This window comes from Bos javanicus, chromosome 12, assembly GCF_032452875.1.
Source record: "Bos javanicus breed banteng chromosome 12, ARS-OSU_banteng_1.0, whole genome shotgun sequence".
Taxonomy (NCBI): Eukaryota; Metazoa; Chordata; class Mammalia; order Artiodactyla; family Bovidae; genus Bos; species Bos javanicus.
Window position 1 is genome coordinate 15,512,985 of NC_083879.1, and position 18,915 is coordinate 15,531,899.

The window sequence follows — 18,915 nt, forward strand, 5'->3', positions numbered from 1 at the left end:
AGATCCTGCTGTGTCATGGTGTCTGGTACATTCTCTAAACTAAGCATTGTTCAGAGCCATTCTGGGTGCCATAGGTTTGCTTTCATCTTTGATTTTTATTTTTAATGGGAAATTATTCAGGATGAATCTGAATTAAAAAGGTATTTCTTTGTTGCTTTTTTGAATACAGTCATCCCTGGGCATCCATGGGACGTTGGTTCCAGGACCCCCTGCAGACACCAGAATTCCAGATGTGCATGTCCCTTATACAAAATGAAATTCACAGATGTGCTTGTCCCTTAAATAAAGTGGTATTAATACAGTTGGACCTTACTATCCACGCGATTTGCATCCTCAGCTACAGAAGGCCGGCTGTATTGAGTTATAAATACAGTTCCTCGTCCTTTTTACCCACCACTCCGGGAATCATAGCAAAATATTTAGGCTTTTTACTTTTCTTGGAGTATGGAGAAGAGAAATAAAAGTTCTTAAAAATGAAATGAAACAAATATTTTTGTCATTCATCATCCATTGGAGTTTAGGGTAATTTTCAGGAGTAGCTACTTGGACATGTCTTGAGAACTAACAAATGATCCCTAACTTGCTAAACTATTTTTCCTCTTAAGTTTCTACTTTGTGCCTGTACTAAAATATTAACTATTTGATTAACAGGAAAAGCAGAAGCAGTAAAGGGTTTTTTACCTCAAACGCTGTTGCTTCCTTCTGCCCCCACCCCCTTCCGCTTTGCCTGCCCTTGTTCTTCCCCCATCACACACACACTTACATTGAAATACAGTCTTTCCAAGGTGAAAAACAGTTTGCTTTCAGGAGATGGTATAAGAAATCATGCTTGACATGGTCTAAAGAAAAAACACATTGCAGTGAGTAAGTTGCAGGTGACCAAAGTTCATAGTTCTTCAGGCACTGTCTATCAGATCTAATCCCTTGAATCTATTTCTCACTTCCACTGTATAATCGTAAGGGATTTGACTTAGATCATACCTGAATGGTCTACTAGTTTTCCCTACTTTCTTCAATTAAAGTCTGAATTTGGCAATAAGGAGTTCATGATCTGAGCCACAGACCAAATTTCATAATTATTTGAACAAAAGCTCCAGGCAGTGTAATGAATCTTAGGTACCCTTTTGATTCCCAGAGTCACAAGAACTGGTTGCGTGTGCTGTCTTCTGCCCCCCTTCCTCCAGCTTGGGCATCTGTATGGGACTTGGGCGTGACCAGAGTGCTGGAGACGGGGAAGTAATGCCACTGCATAGGCTGAAGGTGGGCTTCCCTAGTGGCTCAGATGATAAAGAATCTGCCTGCAGAGCAGGAGACGTAAGAGACTTGGGTTCGATCCCTGGGTCAGGAAAGATCCCCTGCAGAAGGGAATGGCTACCCACTCCAGTATTCTTGTCTGGAAAATCCCATGGACAGAGGAGTCTGGCAGGCTACAGTCCACGGAGTCACAAAGAGTCAGACATAACAGTGACCAACACAAACAGGCTGAAGGTAGCTACTGAACATGCCTTCAAGTTTAAGATAGTAAGTAGATTACTTAAGGAAAGACTATGAGAGTAAAGGAAATTATATAAGATAGTAAAAATATTTTGGCCATTGGGTGAGATACTTATATTTTGGACTATTGAGTGGAGATTCTGTGTCTTTTAGCTAATGGAGGATACTCTCTGGAATGTTGGTGATGTATGCTCTTCCTGGAGAAGTGACAATTTGACAAGGGATTGACAGTCTTACAGTGTTTGTCTGTAAAACAAAAAGTAGGCAGTAATTAAAAAAACAAAACCAAGACACTTATAAAGTGTCTTCATTATGCTGTCATTTACTTTACCTTACCCAACACATACCCAAAAACTTGTGGGTGACTTGTTTCTAACGAATGTAGGAGCAAGCAAAGCCCATTGTGAATTTTTATTCCCTCACCAGTGAAAGAAATATTCTATGTCTGTATTGTCTTGTGGTATCCACATGTGGCTGTTGAACACTTAACATGGCTGACATGTCTGAGGAAATGAAGTTTCAGTTTAAATAGTTGCATATCGCTAGTGGCTACTCTGGAGAAGGCAATGGCACCCCACTCCAGTACTCTTGCCTGGAAAATCCCATGGGCGGAGGAGCCTGTAGGCTGCAGTCCATGGGGTCGCTAAGAGTCAGACATGACTGAGCGACTTCACTTTCACTTTTCACTTTCATGCATTGGAGAAGGAAATGGCAACCCACTCCAGTGTTCTTGCCTGGAGAATCCCTGGGATGGGGAGCCTGGTGGGCTGCCATCTCTGGGGTCGCACAGAGTCGGACACGACTGAAGTGACTTAGCAGCAGCAGCAGCAGCAGTGGCTACTCTATTGGATAGTGCAAGTAGACAATGGAGTTTTTTCCCTTTGTTGGGTTTTTCCTACAGAGTGAAAATTAAGCCTTATGTATTTTACAGTCTCTTCTCTTAAATGGCAGATCTGGGTGTTAGCATGTGCTGTGCTGTGCTTAAGTTGCTCAGTCGTGTCCAACTGTTTGGAACCCCATGGACTGTAGCCCACCAGGCTCCTTTGTCCATGGGGATTCTCCAGGCAAGAATACTGCAGTCGGTGGGTTGCCGTTTCCTTCTCTATATTACTGTAAATCTTATGATATGACGTCCAGATTACCATTATTGATTAATTGCAGCCTAAAACTTGTCTTCTTCTCATCTTTTTTTTCCCTCACTTGCTTATTTAACACATTTATATTGCATGCCTAATTTCTAGGCCCTGGGAATATGAACAAGGTCCCTATTTTCATGAAGCTTAAAATAATTAACAGGTATTTGTAAGACACTTAAATTACTTAATTTTAATGTTTATTCTGTGTAATCCTTCTAGTAGTCCTTCCAGGTAAGGATATGTTTGATTACTTGACAGTTGCAAGTGCTGAAATTTTTTCAAATCCACATTCTAACAGACAAATATGTATTGGGTTGGCCAAAAAGTCCATTTGGGCTTTTCCTTAAGGTTGTATGGAAAAACCCAAATGAACTTTTTGCCCAACCCAATACTGTTAATACTATTACTGTTCCTCTGAGAAACTCTGTCCTGTGGAAGCTTCCTGTAAATGTACTGTCTTAAAACTAGGCATCATCAGAACCTTTTGGTATTAGTAGATCCCCTGGTTATTCCCTCACCTTGCCTTCCCCCTAGCCTTCTGCCTGCCCGCTCCTGAGCTGGGCCTTCTTCTGAATGTTGCATCTTGTTTTCTGACTTGGGGCCCAGAAGGTGTCCTCTTGTTCACAGGCAGTCCCAGCACTCTGGCTGTTCCTGCTTCTCCTTGCAGGGACACTTTTCTCTCGCTTACCCTGCAAATGTCAGCCTCCTGCTCCCCCTTGGGAAGCACTGTTTACCTCCTTCACTGCTTTACTCCCTCCTTTTCAAAAATGAAATCAACATCGTAAGATAATTTACCTTCTTTTGTGAAACCTGTCATTTTACGAATAGCATAAATTGCAGTCAAATGTAGCTGGAGCACAAAGGATAGATGAATGCAAAAGTAATGATATTTACATCATAAAATGACTCCTACACATTGGCAGTTGCTGATGGAAACACTTGTTCAGTGATTTTGGAGTTGCTTAATTCTATACTTGACAACCAGATTAGCTAGGCAGTATTACTTAGGGATTTTTGCTTAGGCAGGAGAATAGTCTATGTGTATATACTGCTGCTGCTGCTAAGTCGCTTCAGTCGTGTCCTACTCTGTGCGACCCCAGAGATGGCAGCCCACCAGGCTTCCGCGTCCCTGGGATTCTCCAGGCAAGAACACTGGAGTGGGTTGCCATTTCCTTCTCCAATGCATGAAAGTGAAAAGTGAAAGGGAAGTCACTCAGTCATGTCCGACTCTAGCGACCCCATGGACTGCAGCCTACCAGGCTTCTCCACCCATGGGATTTTCCAGGCGGAAGTACTGGAGTGGGGTGCCATTGCCTTCTCCATAATGAGGCGTTATTGTGGAATTTGTTAATACGGGATTCAGCCTTTTCTCCTGTGATATAATTGTCCAATAAAGGTGTCATTTGTTCACTTGCTTAACCAATATTCGTTGAGTTACTTTTATATAGGATGCACTAAGTGAGATCAATGAAGGATTAATTGAATAAAATATGTAGACTTGTCTTCCCCAGTCTGCCAACAGCTTAGAGCAATAGAAATTTGGCTTTTTTTCATTGTTTTAGATTTTGACATTTGAAATATTTGGAGGGTGTTTATACTACATTTTTATTTGAGGATTGAATTCCCATTACAGTGTGTAAATTGTAATACACCATAATGAAGCTCTTTAATAAGGTGGATTATGAACCATAATTATAGCCAGTGGCTAGTGACATTGCAGAAGGCAATGGCACCCCACTCCAGTACTCTTGCCTGGAAAATCCCATGGACGGAGGAGCCTGGTAGGCTGCAGTCCATGGGGTTGCTAGGAGTCAGACACGACTGAGCGACTTCCCTTTCACTTTTCACTTTCACGCACTGAAGAAGGAAATGGCAACCCACTCCAGTATTCTTGCCTGGAGAATCCCAGGGACAGGGGAGCCTGGTGGGCTGCCGTCTCAGGGGTCTCACAGAGTCGGACACGACTGAAGCGACTTAGCAGCAGCAGCAGCAGTGACATTGATGAAATAGGAATCTTTTTTCAGTGTTGTAAAGAAGAATGTATTGGACTTCTCTGGCAATCCAGCAGTTAAGACTCCGTTCTTCCCATGCAGGGTGTGTGGATTCGATCCCTGGTCAGGGAACTGTGATACTACATGCTACTTGGTATGACCAAATTAAAAAAAAAAAAAAGAATGTGCTCTTTTGTACGTGTCTGTGTAGAATTGGGCTAACTGAAAGCAGGTGGGTACCTTCAATTTCCCCAATAAAGGAAAATTGCTTTTTTTGAGATTAGTTGTTATACAATATTATATAAGTCTCAGATATACAACAAAGTGATTCATAATGTTTAAAGGTTATATTCCATTTATAGTTATTACAAGAGAATTACTTGTTTTTAACTAAACTCAATGAACGTTTAAATAGAGGTGTTATTCAGTTATATGGCCTTTTTGGGAGTGTATAGATTAACTACTTGAGGCTTTGGGTTAAAAAAAAGAAAAGATGTGAGCTCCCATTGTTGTGCTTTTAAGATTGAGAAGATGTATGCAGAGCTTTAACACAGTTTCTACAACATAGTAAAATACTTTCTAGATGTCTGTTGTTATGGTTGTTTTATTAGTGTTTTCAGTCTTAGGTTATTTAACCCTTGAGCTTTTCCTTTGATTGGAAAGTAAGAAACTGACCCTTTATATAATATTCTAGAAAGACTGGTAATTCAGTGAATCCTAGTCTTCTAAGACTGTGGACATATATTCTAAACTGTCCGGAAATGGTGGTAGTAATTAGCACCACACTTTTGTTTTTTAGTGGTTTGTAAAAGTAGGGTCTATCTGTGTCCAAATGATCATATAGTGATATTTTTCTATTATTTTTTCTTGAAAATAACACCATGTTTTTAAATTTTCTGAAAAAGTTAAGACTCTGTTTAAAAAAAAAAAGATTTATATATTTTTGGCTGCGCTGGGTCCTCGCTGCTGTGCGCTCAGGCTTTGCCCGGTTGTGGCGAGTGGGCACTACTCCTCATTGCAGCGTGCAGGCTTCCCACTGAAGTGACTGCTTTGGTTGTGGAGCATGGGCTTAGTGGCCTTGCAGCACGTGGGATCTTTCTGGACCAGGGATCAAACCCATGTCCTCTTCATTGGCAGGCTGATTCATAACCACTGGACCACCAGGCAAATCCCAGACCGATTTCTTACATGATTGGGACAATAAAACTTTCAGCTTTCCCCCAGTCCAGCCCCAGACCTCTGTGTGTAGTTTGCTGTTCAGCTGTGCAAACCAGATATTTTTCACATTGTACTATTTTGTACAAGCCTAGTTTTAAACCTTATTTTGACTCTGAAGGCATGTTGAGGTCAGTGATGTTTAATTTGGTACATTGTTCAGTGGTGAAATGGAGTTGCAAATTGTTCTGACACTTCATGGGATAATGTTAAATGAATTATTTAGTGTTAAGTAAAGAACCCTGCTAAATTATTTTAAACTATTCAAGTTAAGTAAAGTATTTTAAGGTTTAGTTCTTCAAAAATATATTTTCCATCCATAGGTTAACCTTTTGAATTTTGAATCATAAGATATCCTCTTTTAATTAAAACAAAACCCTTGAACTTGACTTTTTAAATGTATAATAAGAAAGTTAAATTTTTATATGAGCTCTTTCAAAAAAAAGTTAATTCAGTGTTTTCCTTTATATATTTAAAAGATTGAATACTTTGAGGATAAAAATGGCATGACACTCTATGAAAGATGAAATTGGCTGTTAGAACTTCTGCATTAGAATTGAAAGGAAACCATGCCACCTAAATCTGAATCAGGATACAGTGGCTGAAATAAATTCTAGTGTAAGAGTATGACAAGAAATAAGCTACCATTTATAAAAACGCACTTAACCTAAATACAGTGAAATCCCAAGGTATTTTCAAGCTGTGAAGTAATGGGAACAATCATTTAATGTGGAAAGAAGAAGCCAGTGCATGCCTCCCTCCTTGAATGTCTCATAAGATCAAATTGTGGAGCGAGGTGATTGAAACAGAAAAGATAATTTAGTGGCAGCATAACAGCTAGATTACCATTTAGAGAGACCAGGCCCCTGAGAACTGATTGCATTAAGGGGATAGGCCTAAGGTTAGAATACAGAGAGAGGTGTTCAGAAACAGGCTGCCACTTGTTTTTTTTTTTCCCTCCAAAGGATTTACACATGCATAGTTCTCAGTTCTGGAGAAGGCAATGGCACCCCACTCCAGTACTCTTGCCTGGAAAATCCCATGGGCAGAGGAGCCTGGTAGGCTGCAGTCCATGGGGTCTCAAAGAGTCAGACACGACTGAGCGACTTCACTTTCACTTTTCACTTTCATGCACTGGAGAAGGAAATGGCAACCCGCTCTAGTGTTATTGCCTGGAGAATCCCAGGGACGGGGAGCCTGGTGGGCTGCCATCTATGGGGTCGCACAGAGTCGGACACGACTAAAGCGACTTAGCAGTAGCAGTTCTCAGTTCAGTTCAGTCACTCAGTAATGTCCGACTCTTTGCGACCCCATGGACTGCAGCACGCCAGGCTTTCCTGTCCATCACCAGCTCCTGGAGCTTGCTCAAACCCATGTCCATCGAGTCGGTGATGCCATCCAACCATTTCATCCTCTGTCATCCCTTTCTCCTTCTGCCTTCAATCTTGCCCAGCATCAGGGTCTTTTCCAATGTGTCACCTTCGCATCAGGTGGCCAAAGTATTGGAGCTTCAGCATCAGACCTTCCAATGAATGTTCAGGACTGTTTTCCTTTAGGATTGACTGGTTTGATCTCCTTGCTGGCAACCCACTCCAGTACTCTTGCCTGGAGAATCCTGTGGACAGAGGAGCCTGGTGGACTGCTATCCATTGGGTCGCATAGAGTCAGACATGATTGAAGTGACTTAGCATGCATGCATGCGTTGGAGAAGGAAATGGCAACCCACTCCAGTATTCTTGCCTGGAGAATCTCAGGGACACAGGAGCCTGGTGGGCTGCCGTCTATGGGGTCGCACAGAGTCGGAAACAATTGAAGTGACTTAGCAGCAGCAGCATAGTTCTAATCCTTTGTAAACATTCCTATACCTATCTGCAACCATTCATTTCTTTCTAAACATTTGTCTGTCAGTCACTTTGAGACGTCTTCTCGGCTTGGAGGAGTTGTTTCCACCTAGTCTTTTGGGCTTCACCTCTTAGGAACGTGGGCTGACCTGCTTCAGCTTACCAAGTGAACATCTTGGAGTTATTCTTTACTTTGTAGCAGCACACAGTCAGTTGTCATAATACCAACCCCCTGTCCCTCTTTAGTCCTGCAGATAACCAGTTATAGGTAAGCATTTGTTTAATGTTTGTCTTCCACTAAGCAAGTCTTTTCTTGGTAGACAGAGGCACCCAGGAAATATCCTGATGCTGGGAAAGGTTGAAGGCAGAAGGAGAGGGGAAGACAGAGGACGAGATGGTTGGATGGCATCACCGACTTGATGGACATGAGTTTGAACAAGTTCTGGGAGATGGTAAAGGACAGGGAAGCCTGGCGTGCCACAGCCCATGGGGTCGCAAAGAGTCAGACACAACTGAGCCACTGAACAACAACAAGAATAGGCACCCAGTAAAGATTTGCTGGATGACTGCCTGTAAGAAGCTCCTTCTAAAGTCTGGGCATGGCACAGCTTCAGCCGTAGCAATGCACGTGTAGGAGAACAGTGGATTGAGCTGGAGAGGGAGCAGGGACTAGATCCCAGAATGACATGCAGTCATGGGAAGAAGTTTGTGCATCACCCAAGAGCAGTGAAGAGGCCATTGAAAGATTGTAAATCGAAGTCCATCTGTGGGTGGATAGCTCCCTTCTAGGGCTCTAGCTAGTGCTTTTTTCCTAGTTTATAGAAACTCTACTTGGCCCATGAAAACAAAGTAACACAGTAAATACAATTTATGGTTACATGTACAGTAAATTTCTGAAGACATTTCTAGAGTACATTTTTTACACTTCATAAAATTATGACCTTATATAGTTAATATATATGGATTTGTAAATAATTGGAAGAATTAAAATACTTATATTTTAATACTGAAATAACTATACTCAATTTGGCAATCGCAGTTAAAAACAAAACCAGTAGTATTTACAGCTTTCAAATTAAAAAAGCAATTGGTAGGTCTCTAATATTTCCTGAGGAATTTGGTATTATATATCAAATCTCAAAGAAAGCCAGTGCCAAAGAATGATCAGATTACCCTACAGTTGCACTCATTTCACATGCTAGCAAGATTATGCTCAAAATCCTTCAAATTGGACTTCAGCTGTACATGAACTGAGAACTTCCAGATGTACAAGCTGGATTTAGAAAAGGCAGAGGAACCAGAGATCAAAATTTCTAACATCCACTGGATCATAGAAAAAGCAAGGGAATTCCAAAAAAATATCTACTTCTGCTTCATTGATCATGGTAAAGCCTTTGACTGTGTGGGTCACAACAAACTGGAAATTTTTTAAAGAGATGGGAACACTGGACCACCTTACCTGCCTCCTTAGAGGCTCCTGTGTGCAGCACAGGAAGCCACAGTTAGAACCAGACATGTAACAAAGGACTGGTTCCAGATTGGGAAGGGAGTACATCAAGGCTGTATATTGTTACCCTGCTTATAGTAACTTCTATACAGAGTACATCATGCAGAATGCCAGGCTGGATGAAGCTCAAGCTGGAATCAAGATTGCCGGGAGAAATATCAACAACTTCAGATACCCAGATGACACCGCCCTTATGTCAGAAAGCGAAGAGGAACTAAGAGCCTCTTGATGAAGGTGAAAGAGGAGAATGAAAAAGCTGGCTTAAAACTCAATTTTCATAAAACAAAGATCATGGCATCTGGTTCTGTCTCTTATGGCAAATAGATGGGGGAAAAGTGGAAACACTGACTTTATTTCTTTGGGCTCCAAAATCACTGTGGAGGGTGATTTCAGCCACAAAATTAAAAGATGCTTGCTCCTTGGAAGAAAAGCTATGACAAACTTAGACAGCATATTAGAAAGCAGAGATAACACTTTGCTGAGAGAGGTTCATATAGCCAAAGCTATGGTTTTTCCACTAGTCATGTACGGATGTGAGAGTTAGACCATGAAGACAGCTGAGTACCAAAGAATTAATGCTTTCAAACTGGGGTGCTGGAGCAAACTCTGGAGAGTCCTTTGGACAGCAAGGAGATTAAACCAGTCAATCCTAAAGAAAATCAACCCTGAATATTCATTGGAAGGACTGATGCTGAAGCTGACACTACAATACTTTTGGCCACCGATGTGAAGAGTTGACTTACTAGAAAAGACACTGATGCTGAGAAAGACTGAGGACAAGAGGAGAAGGGAGTGGCAGATGATGAGTTGGTTAAATGGCATCACTGACTCAGTGGACATGAGTTTGAGTAAACTCCAGGAGATAGCGAAAGACAGCGAAGCCTGGTGTGCTGCAGTCCATGGAGTTGCAAAGAGTTGGACATGACTTAGTTACTGAACAACAACCACCTAAAAATAAGCAGAAGGAAGCAGAACAGAAAGTCCATCCAACAAATTAAATAATAATGTTATAAAAAAAGAAACAGTTACCTTTTATATGACAAGTTGTTCCTTTGAAAGAATTTTAAATGAAAATTATTTTTAAAGTCCCATTAAAAGAAAGTGATATATTATGTTCAACGTATATTATTTTTAAATGAGCAACATTTTTATAGCTTTCAAACTAACCTTCCCAGAAACAATATTTCTTTTTCCTATAAAAGAAGTATACTTACTTTTCTGATTGTAAAAGTGATAGATGCTTATTACAGAAAACTTAGAATATATATGGGAATCTTAAATGCCTTCATTCTGATCTCTTCCCATCTTTCATGTGAAGTTCCACTTTCTTTAAAACTGTATCTTCTTTTTTTTTTCGTCTGTATCAAGTAGATAATTTTCTAATATGGTTCTCAGTTTCTTTGCTGTGATCATTGCATCGTTCCTTTGGGGTTCATTTAACTTCTTGCTGAAATGAATCCTTGAGTAGTTCTCTTGGTGAGGATCTATGTTTTTGTATGAGTATTTTTATTTCATTCTTACTCTTTGATTATAATTTAACTAGACATGGCTGGCAATTATTTTTCCTGTAGTGCTTTAAGTTAAGAAGTCTGTAGGTACAGTGGTGCCTTTTGTCCTTTAAAAATAGTTACTTTGGAAAAAAGTAATCATTTTGGAAAGCTATACCTTTTCCTGCCTTAAAACGTTTTTGTTTAGATTTACTGTCTTCATATACCAGAATAATTTAATTTTTAAAATAAGTAAATGGTTGACTGTGAGTCACTTGGTATGGTAATATATGTTACCTTTACCTTTACCTAATATATTTACCTTTTGTTGTTCTTCAATTGGTAAGTCGTGTCAGACTCTTTACAACCCTAAGAACTGTGGCCTGCCAGGCTCTTCTTGTCCATGGGATTTCCCAGGCAAGGTACTTGAGTGGGTTGCCATTTCCTGCTCCAGGGGATCTGCCCACCCAAGGATGAAATCCACGTCTCTTGTATTGGCAGGTGGATTCTTTATCACTGGGCCACCAGGGAAGCCCATGGTAATATTTAGTCCAAAACAAAATCTCCTAAGATTGCTATTTGAATATGTACTAGTATTATATGTTATAATATGCTCTACATAGTGTCATATGTTTATTTTACAGTTCTTTTTCCAAAAGCGCTATTTTTAGTTGCATTTTAGTTTAGATGGATCATTTATCTGCACTGTCCAGTGAAGCAGCTACTGGCCTGAGTGCTGATGTGTCCTGTTTTTATGTACTTTTGTCAAATGATTGGAAGTTTTAAATAAATACCTTGATTAGTTTTAGACCATATAACTTAAGATAATTCATTTTCACATGCAGATTTTTTTTCCACAAATTTAAAGCTGATTAGCTTCTTTGTTTTAAAAGTTAAGGTTTGACTGTACAGTATATGATTTAGAAGGAAGTTGTAGAAATAAATGAGATAGTTTGTATGTTTAGTTGGTGGTCTGCTTTCCATGTTATAGTCACATACAGTGTGTTTTTGAAGTATTAAGGCTGATATATCTTCTTTATATGTGAAGTATTAGGTCTTGATAAAAAGATTATCGGAATACCTGTTCAGGTTTCACTCTAATAAACAAGTAAGTTTGTTGATAATGCCTTCTGTTTTTCAGATTGCAAATAGAAGAATCTTCCAAACCTGTAAGGCTATCACAGCAGCTGGACAAAGTCGTGACAACCAATTACAAACCTGTTGCTAATCATCAATACAATGTAAGTCTTCATGTCGTTCTTCATTCTGGTCTGTCTTTAATGTCATAGACTCTTAGGTTTTGAAAGGACCGTAGCAGTCACACACCTTGCTGTCAGGTGCTTGAGGTATCCAGGCTTAGTGGGCAAGATAACAGTTTGCTGAGCACAGAAAAGGTATTCACTCTATAGCCAAAGTCATACAATGAGAAGACAACCACTGCTGAAGTGACTCCTGAAAAGTTTTTCAGAGAAATAAAACATTTCTTCAGTGTTTCTAATGTTTTGAAGCATAGTATCCTTAAAAAAATATATTAGCTTTAGAGTTTTTTCTATACCTTTATAACTGAGAGTAGGATCATGAACCAATGGTCATTTTTCCCATTATTAAGATTGCTTTCCCTAGTTTCAGCTTTTCTAGGAATTTTTACAACCTCACACTACTATGTAAAGTGTGGGCTGCCTGTATGTAAAAAAACTTTTTCATTAAAGTATATTGTATGTACTATATTTATTATATATATTGGAAAAGGAAATATCAACCCACTCCGGTGTTCTTGCCTGGAGAATTCCATGGACAGAGGAACTTGGAAGGCTACAGTCCATGGGATCGCAAAGAGTTAGACATGACTGAGTGACTAACACACACTTTATGAATATATAGTGTATATATTTGTACACATACACAGTGTGTGTATGTATAGTACACACATGTATACATCTTATGTGTACTTTGTGCCGGGCAGTACAAAGGTCTAACTGTTGTAATTATTGCTGTGATCCTTATTTTATAGATGAAGAAACTGGGGCACAGAGAGGTTAGCTTCCTTGAGGTCACACAGCCAGTAATCAAGTAGTCCAGACGTTGAACCATGGAAACTGGTTTAAGAGCCTTACTATTTTTTTTAATTGAAGTATAGGCAACTTACAATATTGTGTTAGTTGTTGGTATCCAGCAAAGTGATGTGATTATATATATGTGTATGCATGTATATACACGTGTGTGTATATATGTATATTGGTAGTGTTAGTCGTGCAGTTATGTCCCAGTTATGTCCGACTCTTTGTGACCCCATGGACTGTAGCCCGCCAGGCTCCTCTGTCTGTGGAATTCTCCAGGCAAGAATACTAGAGTGGGTAGCCATTCCCTTCTCCAGGGGATCTTTCCGACCCAAGGATTGATCCTGGGTCTCCTGCCTTACAGGCAGATTCTTTACTTTCTGAGCTACCAGAGGAGCCCGTGTGTGTGTGTGTGTGTGTGTGTGTGTGTGTGTTTCTTTTTCATTTTAGGCAATTTCATATATAGTAGTATATATCTGTCCATCCCTTACTCCTCCTTTACTCCTCTGCCCGTTTCCCCTTCGATGACCATAAGTTTGTTTTCTATGTCTGTGAGTAGGAACCTTACTCTTAAGAAACCTGCGTTGCTGTAGATCCTTAGCAGTGCTTAAAGAGCTAAGAGATTTGGGTCTTTAAGGACCTGCAGTGTAAGGAGAAAGTGATGATTTTCTGAAAATAAAAGGAAGTCCAAGTTAAGTCAAGGAGCAGTTGAGAGTTGATACCTTTGTGTCCTACTTTGTTGCTTGAAATTTCCCCTTGATACTGAATTTAGGAAGAAATAAATACTCTTTTTTAAGTTTGGCCTTTAAGTTACAAGCTTATCAAATGATGCAGGTTAGTATCTGCCCAACCACTACTTTATGATATTTGAATATCTTACGGTTATTTTATAAAGACAGGTAGCAAATGTAGACGCCTCCAGGGCCAAGCAGGCATCTTCTTGGGTAGGATGCTGAAATTTAAGAAGGTAAATGGTAGAGACTATGATGAACTGAAGTGCATGTGTCCCTTCTAAAGACATCCAAATTTTAAAAATTGCTACACTGTTTCTATTGTTTACAATAGGAAAAGACTAGAAACAAATGTCCAAAAATAAGGATTAGTTCAGTACTTTAACAATTGTTAATTTTTAGTGCTAGGTGCTAGGGTGATTTTATCCTGATTTTCTCTTTCATGAAATCTTTTTGAATTCTTGGAATTGTCAGTCTTTTTGAATTGTTGGAACTGTCACAGTGAGTACCTATTGTCTGAATCATTACAGTGGAAGTTTTACAGTGTTAAGTTTTTCTGTTGCGATGGGAAAGGGGGGAAGCTAGGAAAAAGTGTTGGTACTTAGCATGACAGTGACCTACCACAGTTACATAAGATTTGTCTCCTCTGAACAAAAAAATGTTTGTTTGTTTTTTTTTAATGCCAATTTTATGCCTGAGATACCTACTCTTGGTGAACCAAATAAATAAAGTTTCTGTCTTCAAGGAGCTACCATTTTTTTCAGTTTCTCTGGTCATGCCTTTTCAGACCCTGTTTGGGTATAATCTATATTTCCTTTGACCTAGTGAGTCCACATTTTTAAATTACAATTGTTTTTTTCTTTAGTTCCATTACAAGGGTCACTCTTGTCATACTGCTACATACCATCCTTTCTGAGGCAAAAGGAAAGTCTCTCTTAGGTCAGAGCTGGCACTTTGGCGTGTATCAAAGCTCTGACCTCTAATTCATGTTCAGAGTGATGTTGGCACTATATCTACCTGGCAGGTATAGAAGGATAGATTCCAAGTGTCATATTTTTGGAGTGCTTTTCATTGCTGTCTTTTTAGTACTAAAATAAGTACAAATACATTGTATTCTGAACCACTTGTTAGGATATAAAGCCGTCACATCCCTTTTAAAGAGACTCTTTAACGTCAAGTGACATTTCAGTTCATGGTATCAACCTTTGTTAACGTTGTCATAGCGTTAATGAGTCATTAATATTAATTATAGTGATGAGTCATATACTCTTTAATTAACAAAGATTGACTGTAAGCTACCATGTTACACTGCTTGAATGTTTAGTGATTTCCGCCGCCCCCCAACTCCATGAGAGTGTATCGGAAATTGGTGGAGGCGCCTGCATAGCTCTTAAAAGCATAGACAGCATTATAATATAATAAGAGTATAAAGCTTTTGTTTTTGTGGTCAGGGAACTAAGAGCCCACAAGGCACATGGCCGGGGAAAAAGGTTTTTTACTGATAGAGTCATATAATCCAAATATAGAGTCACTGATGTATAAGATTCCTTTCAACTGCATCCGTCCCTGACTGCAGGTAAGGGTGCCTGTGTATGTTCTGTGTTCTGGTTGACTTTGTGGACATCATTATCCCGCCTGTGTAAATGCCATAGCATTCTTTTACGTAGTCTCCAGTCATAGGACCTTTCTCATAAGGAATCCCTTTTCTCGTAAGAAATTGTGCCCTCTACAAAGACAGAAATATAGATCAATGGAACAAAATAGAAAGCCCAGAGATAAATCCACGCACATATGGACACCTTATCTTTGACAAAGGAGGCAAGACTATACAATGGATTAAAGACAATCTCTTTAACAAGTGGTGCTGGGAAAACTGGTCAACCACTTGTAAAAGAATGAAACTAGAACACTTTCTAACACCATACACAAAAATAAACTCAAAATGGATTAAAGATCTAAACGTAAGACCAGAAACTATAAAACTACTAGAGGAGAACATAGGCAAAACACTCTCCAACATACATCACAGCAGGATCCTCTATGACCCACCTCCCAGTACAGCCACTATGGAGAACAGTGTGGAGATTCCTTAAAAAACTGGAAATAGAACTGCCTTATGATCCAGCAATCCCACTGCTGGACATACACACTGAGGAAACCAGAATTGAAAGAGACATGTGTACCCCAGTGTTCATCGCAGCACTGTTTATAATAGCCAGGACATGGAAGCAACCTAGATGTCCATCAGCAGATGAATGGATAAGAAAGCTGTGGTACATATACACAATGGAGTATTACTCAGCCATTAAAAAGAATACATTTGAATCAATTCTAATGAGGTGGATGAAACTGGAGCCTATTATACAGAGTGAAGTAAGCCAGAAAGAAAAACCCCAATACAGTATACTAACGTATATATATGGAATTTAGAAAGATGGTAACAATAACCCTGTATACGAGACAGCAAAAGGGACACTGATGTATAGAACAGTCTTTTGGACTCTGTGGGAGAGGACGAGGGTGGGATGATTTGGGAGAATGGCATTGAAACATGTATAATATCATGTATGAAACGAGTTGCCAGTCCAGGTTCGATGCACGATACTGGATGCTTGGGGCTGGTGCACTGGGATGACCCAGAGGGTTGGTATGGGGAGGGAGGAGGGAGGAGGGTTCAGGATGGGGAACACATGTATACCTGTGGCGAATTCATTTTGATATTTGGCAAAACCAATACAATATTGTAAAGTTAAAAAATAAAATAAAAATCAAAAATACAGAATCTGTAACTCTTCTAAAAAAAAAAAAAAGAAAGAAAAGAAAAAGTGCCCTCTGTTGTCTAGACAGTGGTCTCAGTGCTGGCTGTAGACTAAAATCACCTGGGAAGCTTTTTAAAAAGAAAATACCTTCAGAGATTGGTTGTATTGATCTAATGTGGAGGCCTACTATCTTTAAATTTTTTACCTAGGTAGTTCTGGCATTCAGCCACTGATCCAAAGAGACAGGAAATCTGTCTGTCTCTTGTGGCATGTCTGCCATCTCCTGTGGCATGGGGAACAAAAATGATACCTAGAAGGGAAACCAGGAAGTCTCTTTCCACTAAACCCAAGGCTTTTTAGAAAGAATTAGTATCTTCTTGTCTCTATTACCATCAACTCCCCACCCCACCCCCCTGCCCCCAGCTTGAAAAGAAGACTTCTCTTAGCCTTTTCTCCCCACCCTGGCAAGAGCTCTTGGTCTGAAAGTGATAGAACATTAGAAGAAACTGTTTCATTCTGTGGAGCAACCAGTTGTGTTGTCTTAATCTTCAGAACTAAGGTTGTTGGGAGTGTTTTTTTGGCTTGGCTTTTTTTTTTTTTTTTTGGTTTTTAAGTATTTATATATATATATATATATAAATTTGGAATTTTGTTGATTAAAGTGGATGCCTGCGAGACTGAATCTAAAGGCCTATTCAGCAGTATTTGCCTACTGTATTATATAGTCTAGTGTAAGAATACTACATGGTTTAAAAAAAAAATGCTGCATGCTTTGTCCATTTGAATTTGCACACCAAAGACTGATCAACCCTGAAGAATTAATTTCCTCCCAAGAGATAACAACACATTAGGCAGAAATAGAAGCATAGGGGGTGGGGGAATCTTTCATAAGGATTTAAAATGCAAACCATGATATTCAAGCCTGTCACGCTCACTTTAAAAGTTAAAAACCTCCACAAAGACTGTCTTGACAAAGCAATCAAAGTATTTCTGCAAACAACAATCTAGAAATTTACAGACATCTGTATTATAATATTTTAATTGGAAGTGGGTGGCATTTATAATTTTAGTCAGGGATTATTGTTTCAGTAATGACAGTTGAACAGCCCTATACCACATCCACAATGGGTGTTCAACATTTGGTTGCAGTTCATTCTTGAATAATTGGTTTTATATTTTGAAAGTAAAATTGTATATGATGGAATTGGGGGATTATAAAAATTTGTGCCTGGAGATGAAAGTTCTTTCTGAATTGACATTTCTGTGCAGCTGGTGACGCCTTAGTTTATGGTCACTGGGGGCAGATATCAGTAATTAAAATTCATATAACACAAAAGCTATTTCTAGTCTAATAACTAGCCTAGTAGTATTTTGTGGCTGCGAACAAGTTAGAAATCTGATTGCTTTGAGTGTCGTTTCCTGATACTGCCAGTGCAAAACAAAATGCCCAAAGGAAAAAGAGCTAAGAGGAGAAGAAATAACATTATATCCAAACAGTAGTCTTTTCCTAGACTGGTGCATATCGTGTGTTGTTTATTTGTGAAATTAACTTTTAGTACAGAGTTATAAGTACAATATTAAGACTTCATTTGTACACTGATGAGCTTAGAAAAGAGAAGTTACCTCAGGGATCTTAGTTTTGGCATGAGTATAATTTGTTGCTAATAATTTCATGATCATGGGATCATTTTAGTCCCTTTTTATAGTTATATGTACTTTGGAACCACCTGATACCACAGAGCAGAATTGGGGTGATGGATCTGTCTTGAACATTATTAAAAAAAAAAAAAAAGATTTAAATAATGCAGTACTACAAAAATTTTATTGAGCCATTGATAGGCGTGGTTAATGCAGAAAGATAAGCATACAGGTCTTGTGTGTTTTCTCCCCATTTTAAAGGAGGAGAGCACCAATGTTAAATGCAGTGTTTTTGAGATTGAAACATGTAAACCAAGATTTAAAAAGAAAATTTTCTGTGTAGAATTGGTACTTTTCTCACTGCTCATTAACATTACAAATCACAACCTAATCTGACTCTTAATCAATACCTTCAGTATTGATTTTGAAGTTTCTTTCTAATTTATTCTCAGTTCTTATCTTTAGTCCTTTTGGGTCTGACCTATGGCTTTTAGGGTTGGGACAACTTGATAACAGACGCTTAAGTTTTTCCTCTCTACTGCCTACTGGACTGTATGCCCTCTCTAAAGTGGACTGTCTTGCTTTGGTAGTAGAGTCTCTCAGTCGTGTCCAACTCTTTGCTACCCCATGGACTGTAGCCTACCAGGCTCTCCATCCATGGGATTTTCCAGGCAAGAGTACTGGAGTTGGCTGCCATTTCCTTCTCCAGGGATCTTCCTGACCCAGGGATGGAACCCGGGTCTCCCACATTGCAGGCAGACGCTTTACCGTCTGAGCCACCAGGGAAGTCCTATCTTGCTTTACCAGCATATTTTGTTACTTGAAAACCTTTTTCCTGTTCATCTTCCTAGCTTCTCGAGTCATTTTACATGAGGAAGAGAGGGCTAAGAGTGGAAGCTGAATTTGCCATAACTTCTGTTTCCTATTCCCTGAATTTAAATTTTTCCATCTTCTTTCAGCATAAATTAAAGCTGGGATGGAAGAGAAGAAAGAATACGGTACAACTGTGGCTCCATACTGAGAATACAAAAGCATAGCACTAGCCTTTTGCTAGGTTCC

The 18,915-nt window shown here is 39.4% G+C and overlaps 1 protein-coding gene across 2 annotated transcripts in view; it reads left to right on the forward strand.

Annotated features, from left to right (window-relative positions):
- The window catches only part of GTF2F2 (general transcription factor IIF subunit 2), a 140,519-nt gene that overhangs the window by 104,024 nt on the left and 17,580 nt on the right, over window positions 1–18,915 (forward strand). For both annotated transcript variants that reach the window (XM_061434545.1, XM_061434544.1), the window contains exon 6: window positions 11,813–11,912. In XM_061434545.1, coding sequence (XP_061290529.1) covers window positions 11,813–11,912 — 100 coding nt within the window. The remainder of the gene's footprint in view (window positions 1–11,812; window positions 11,913–18,915) is intronic.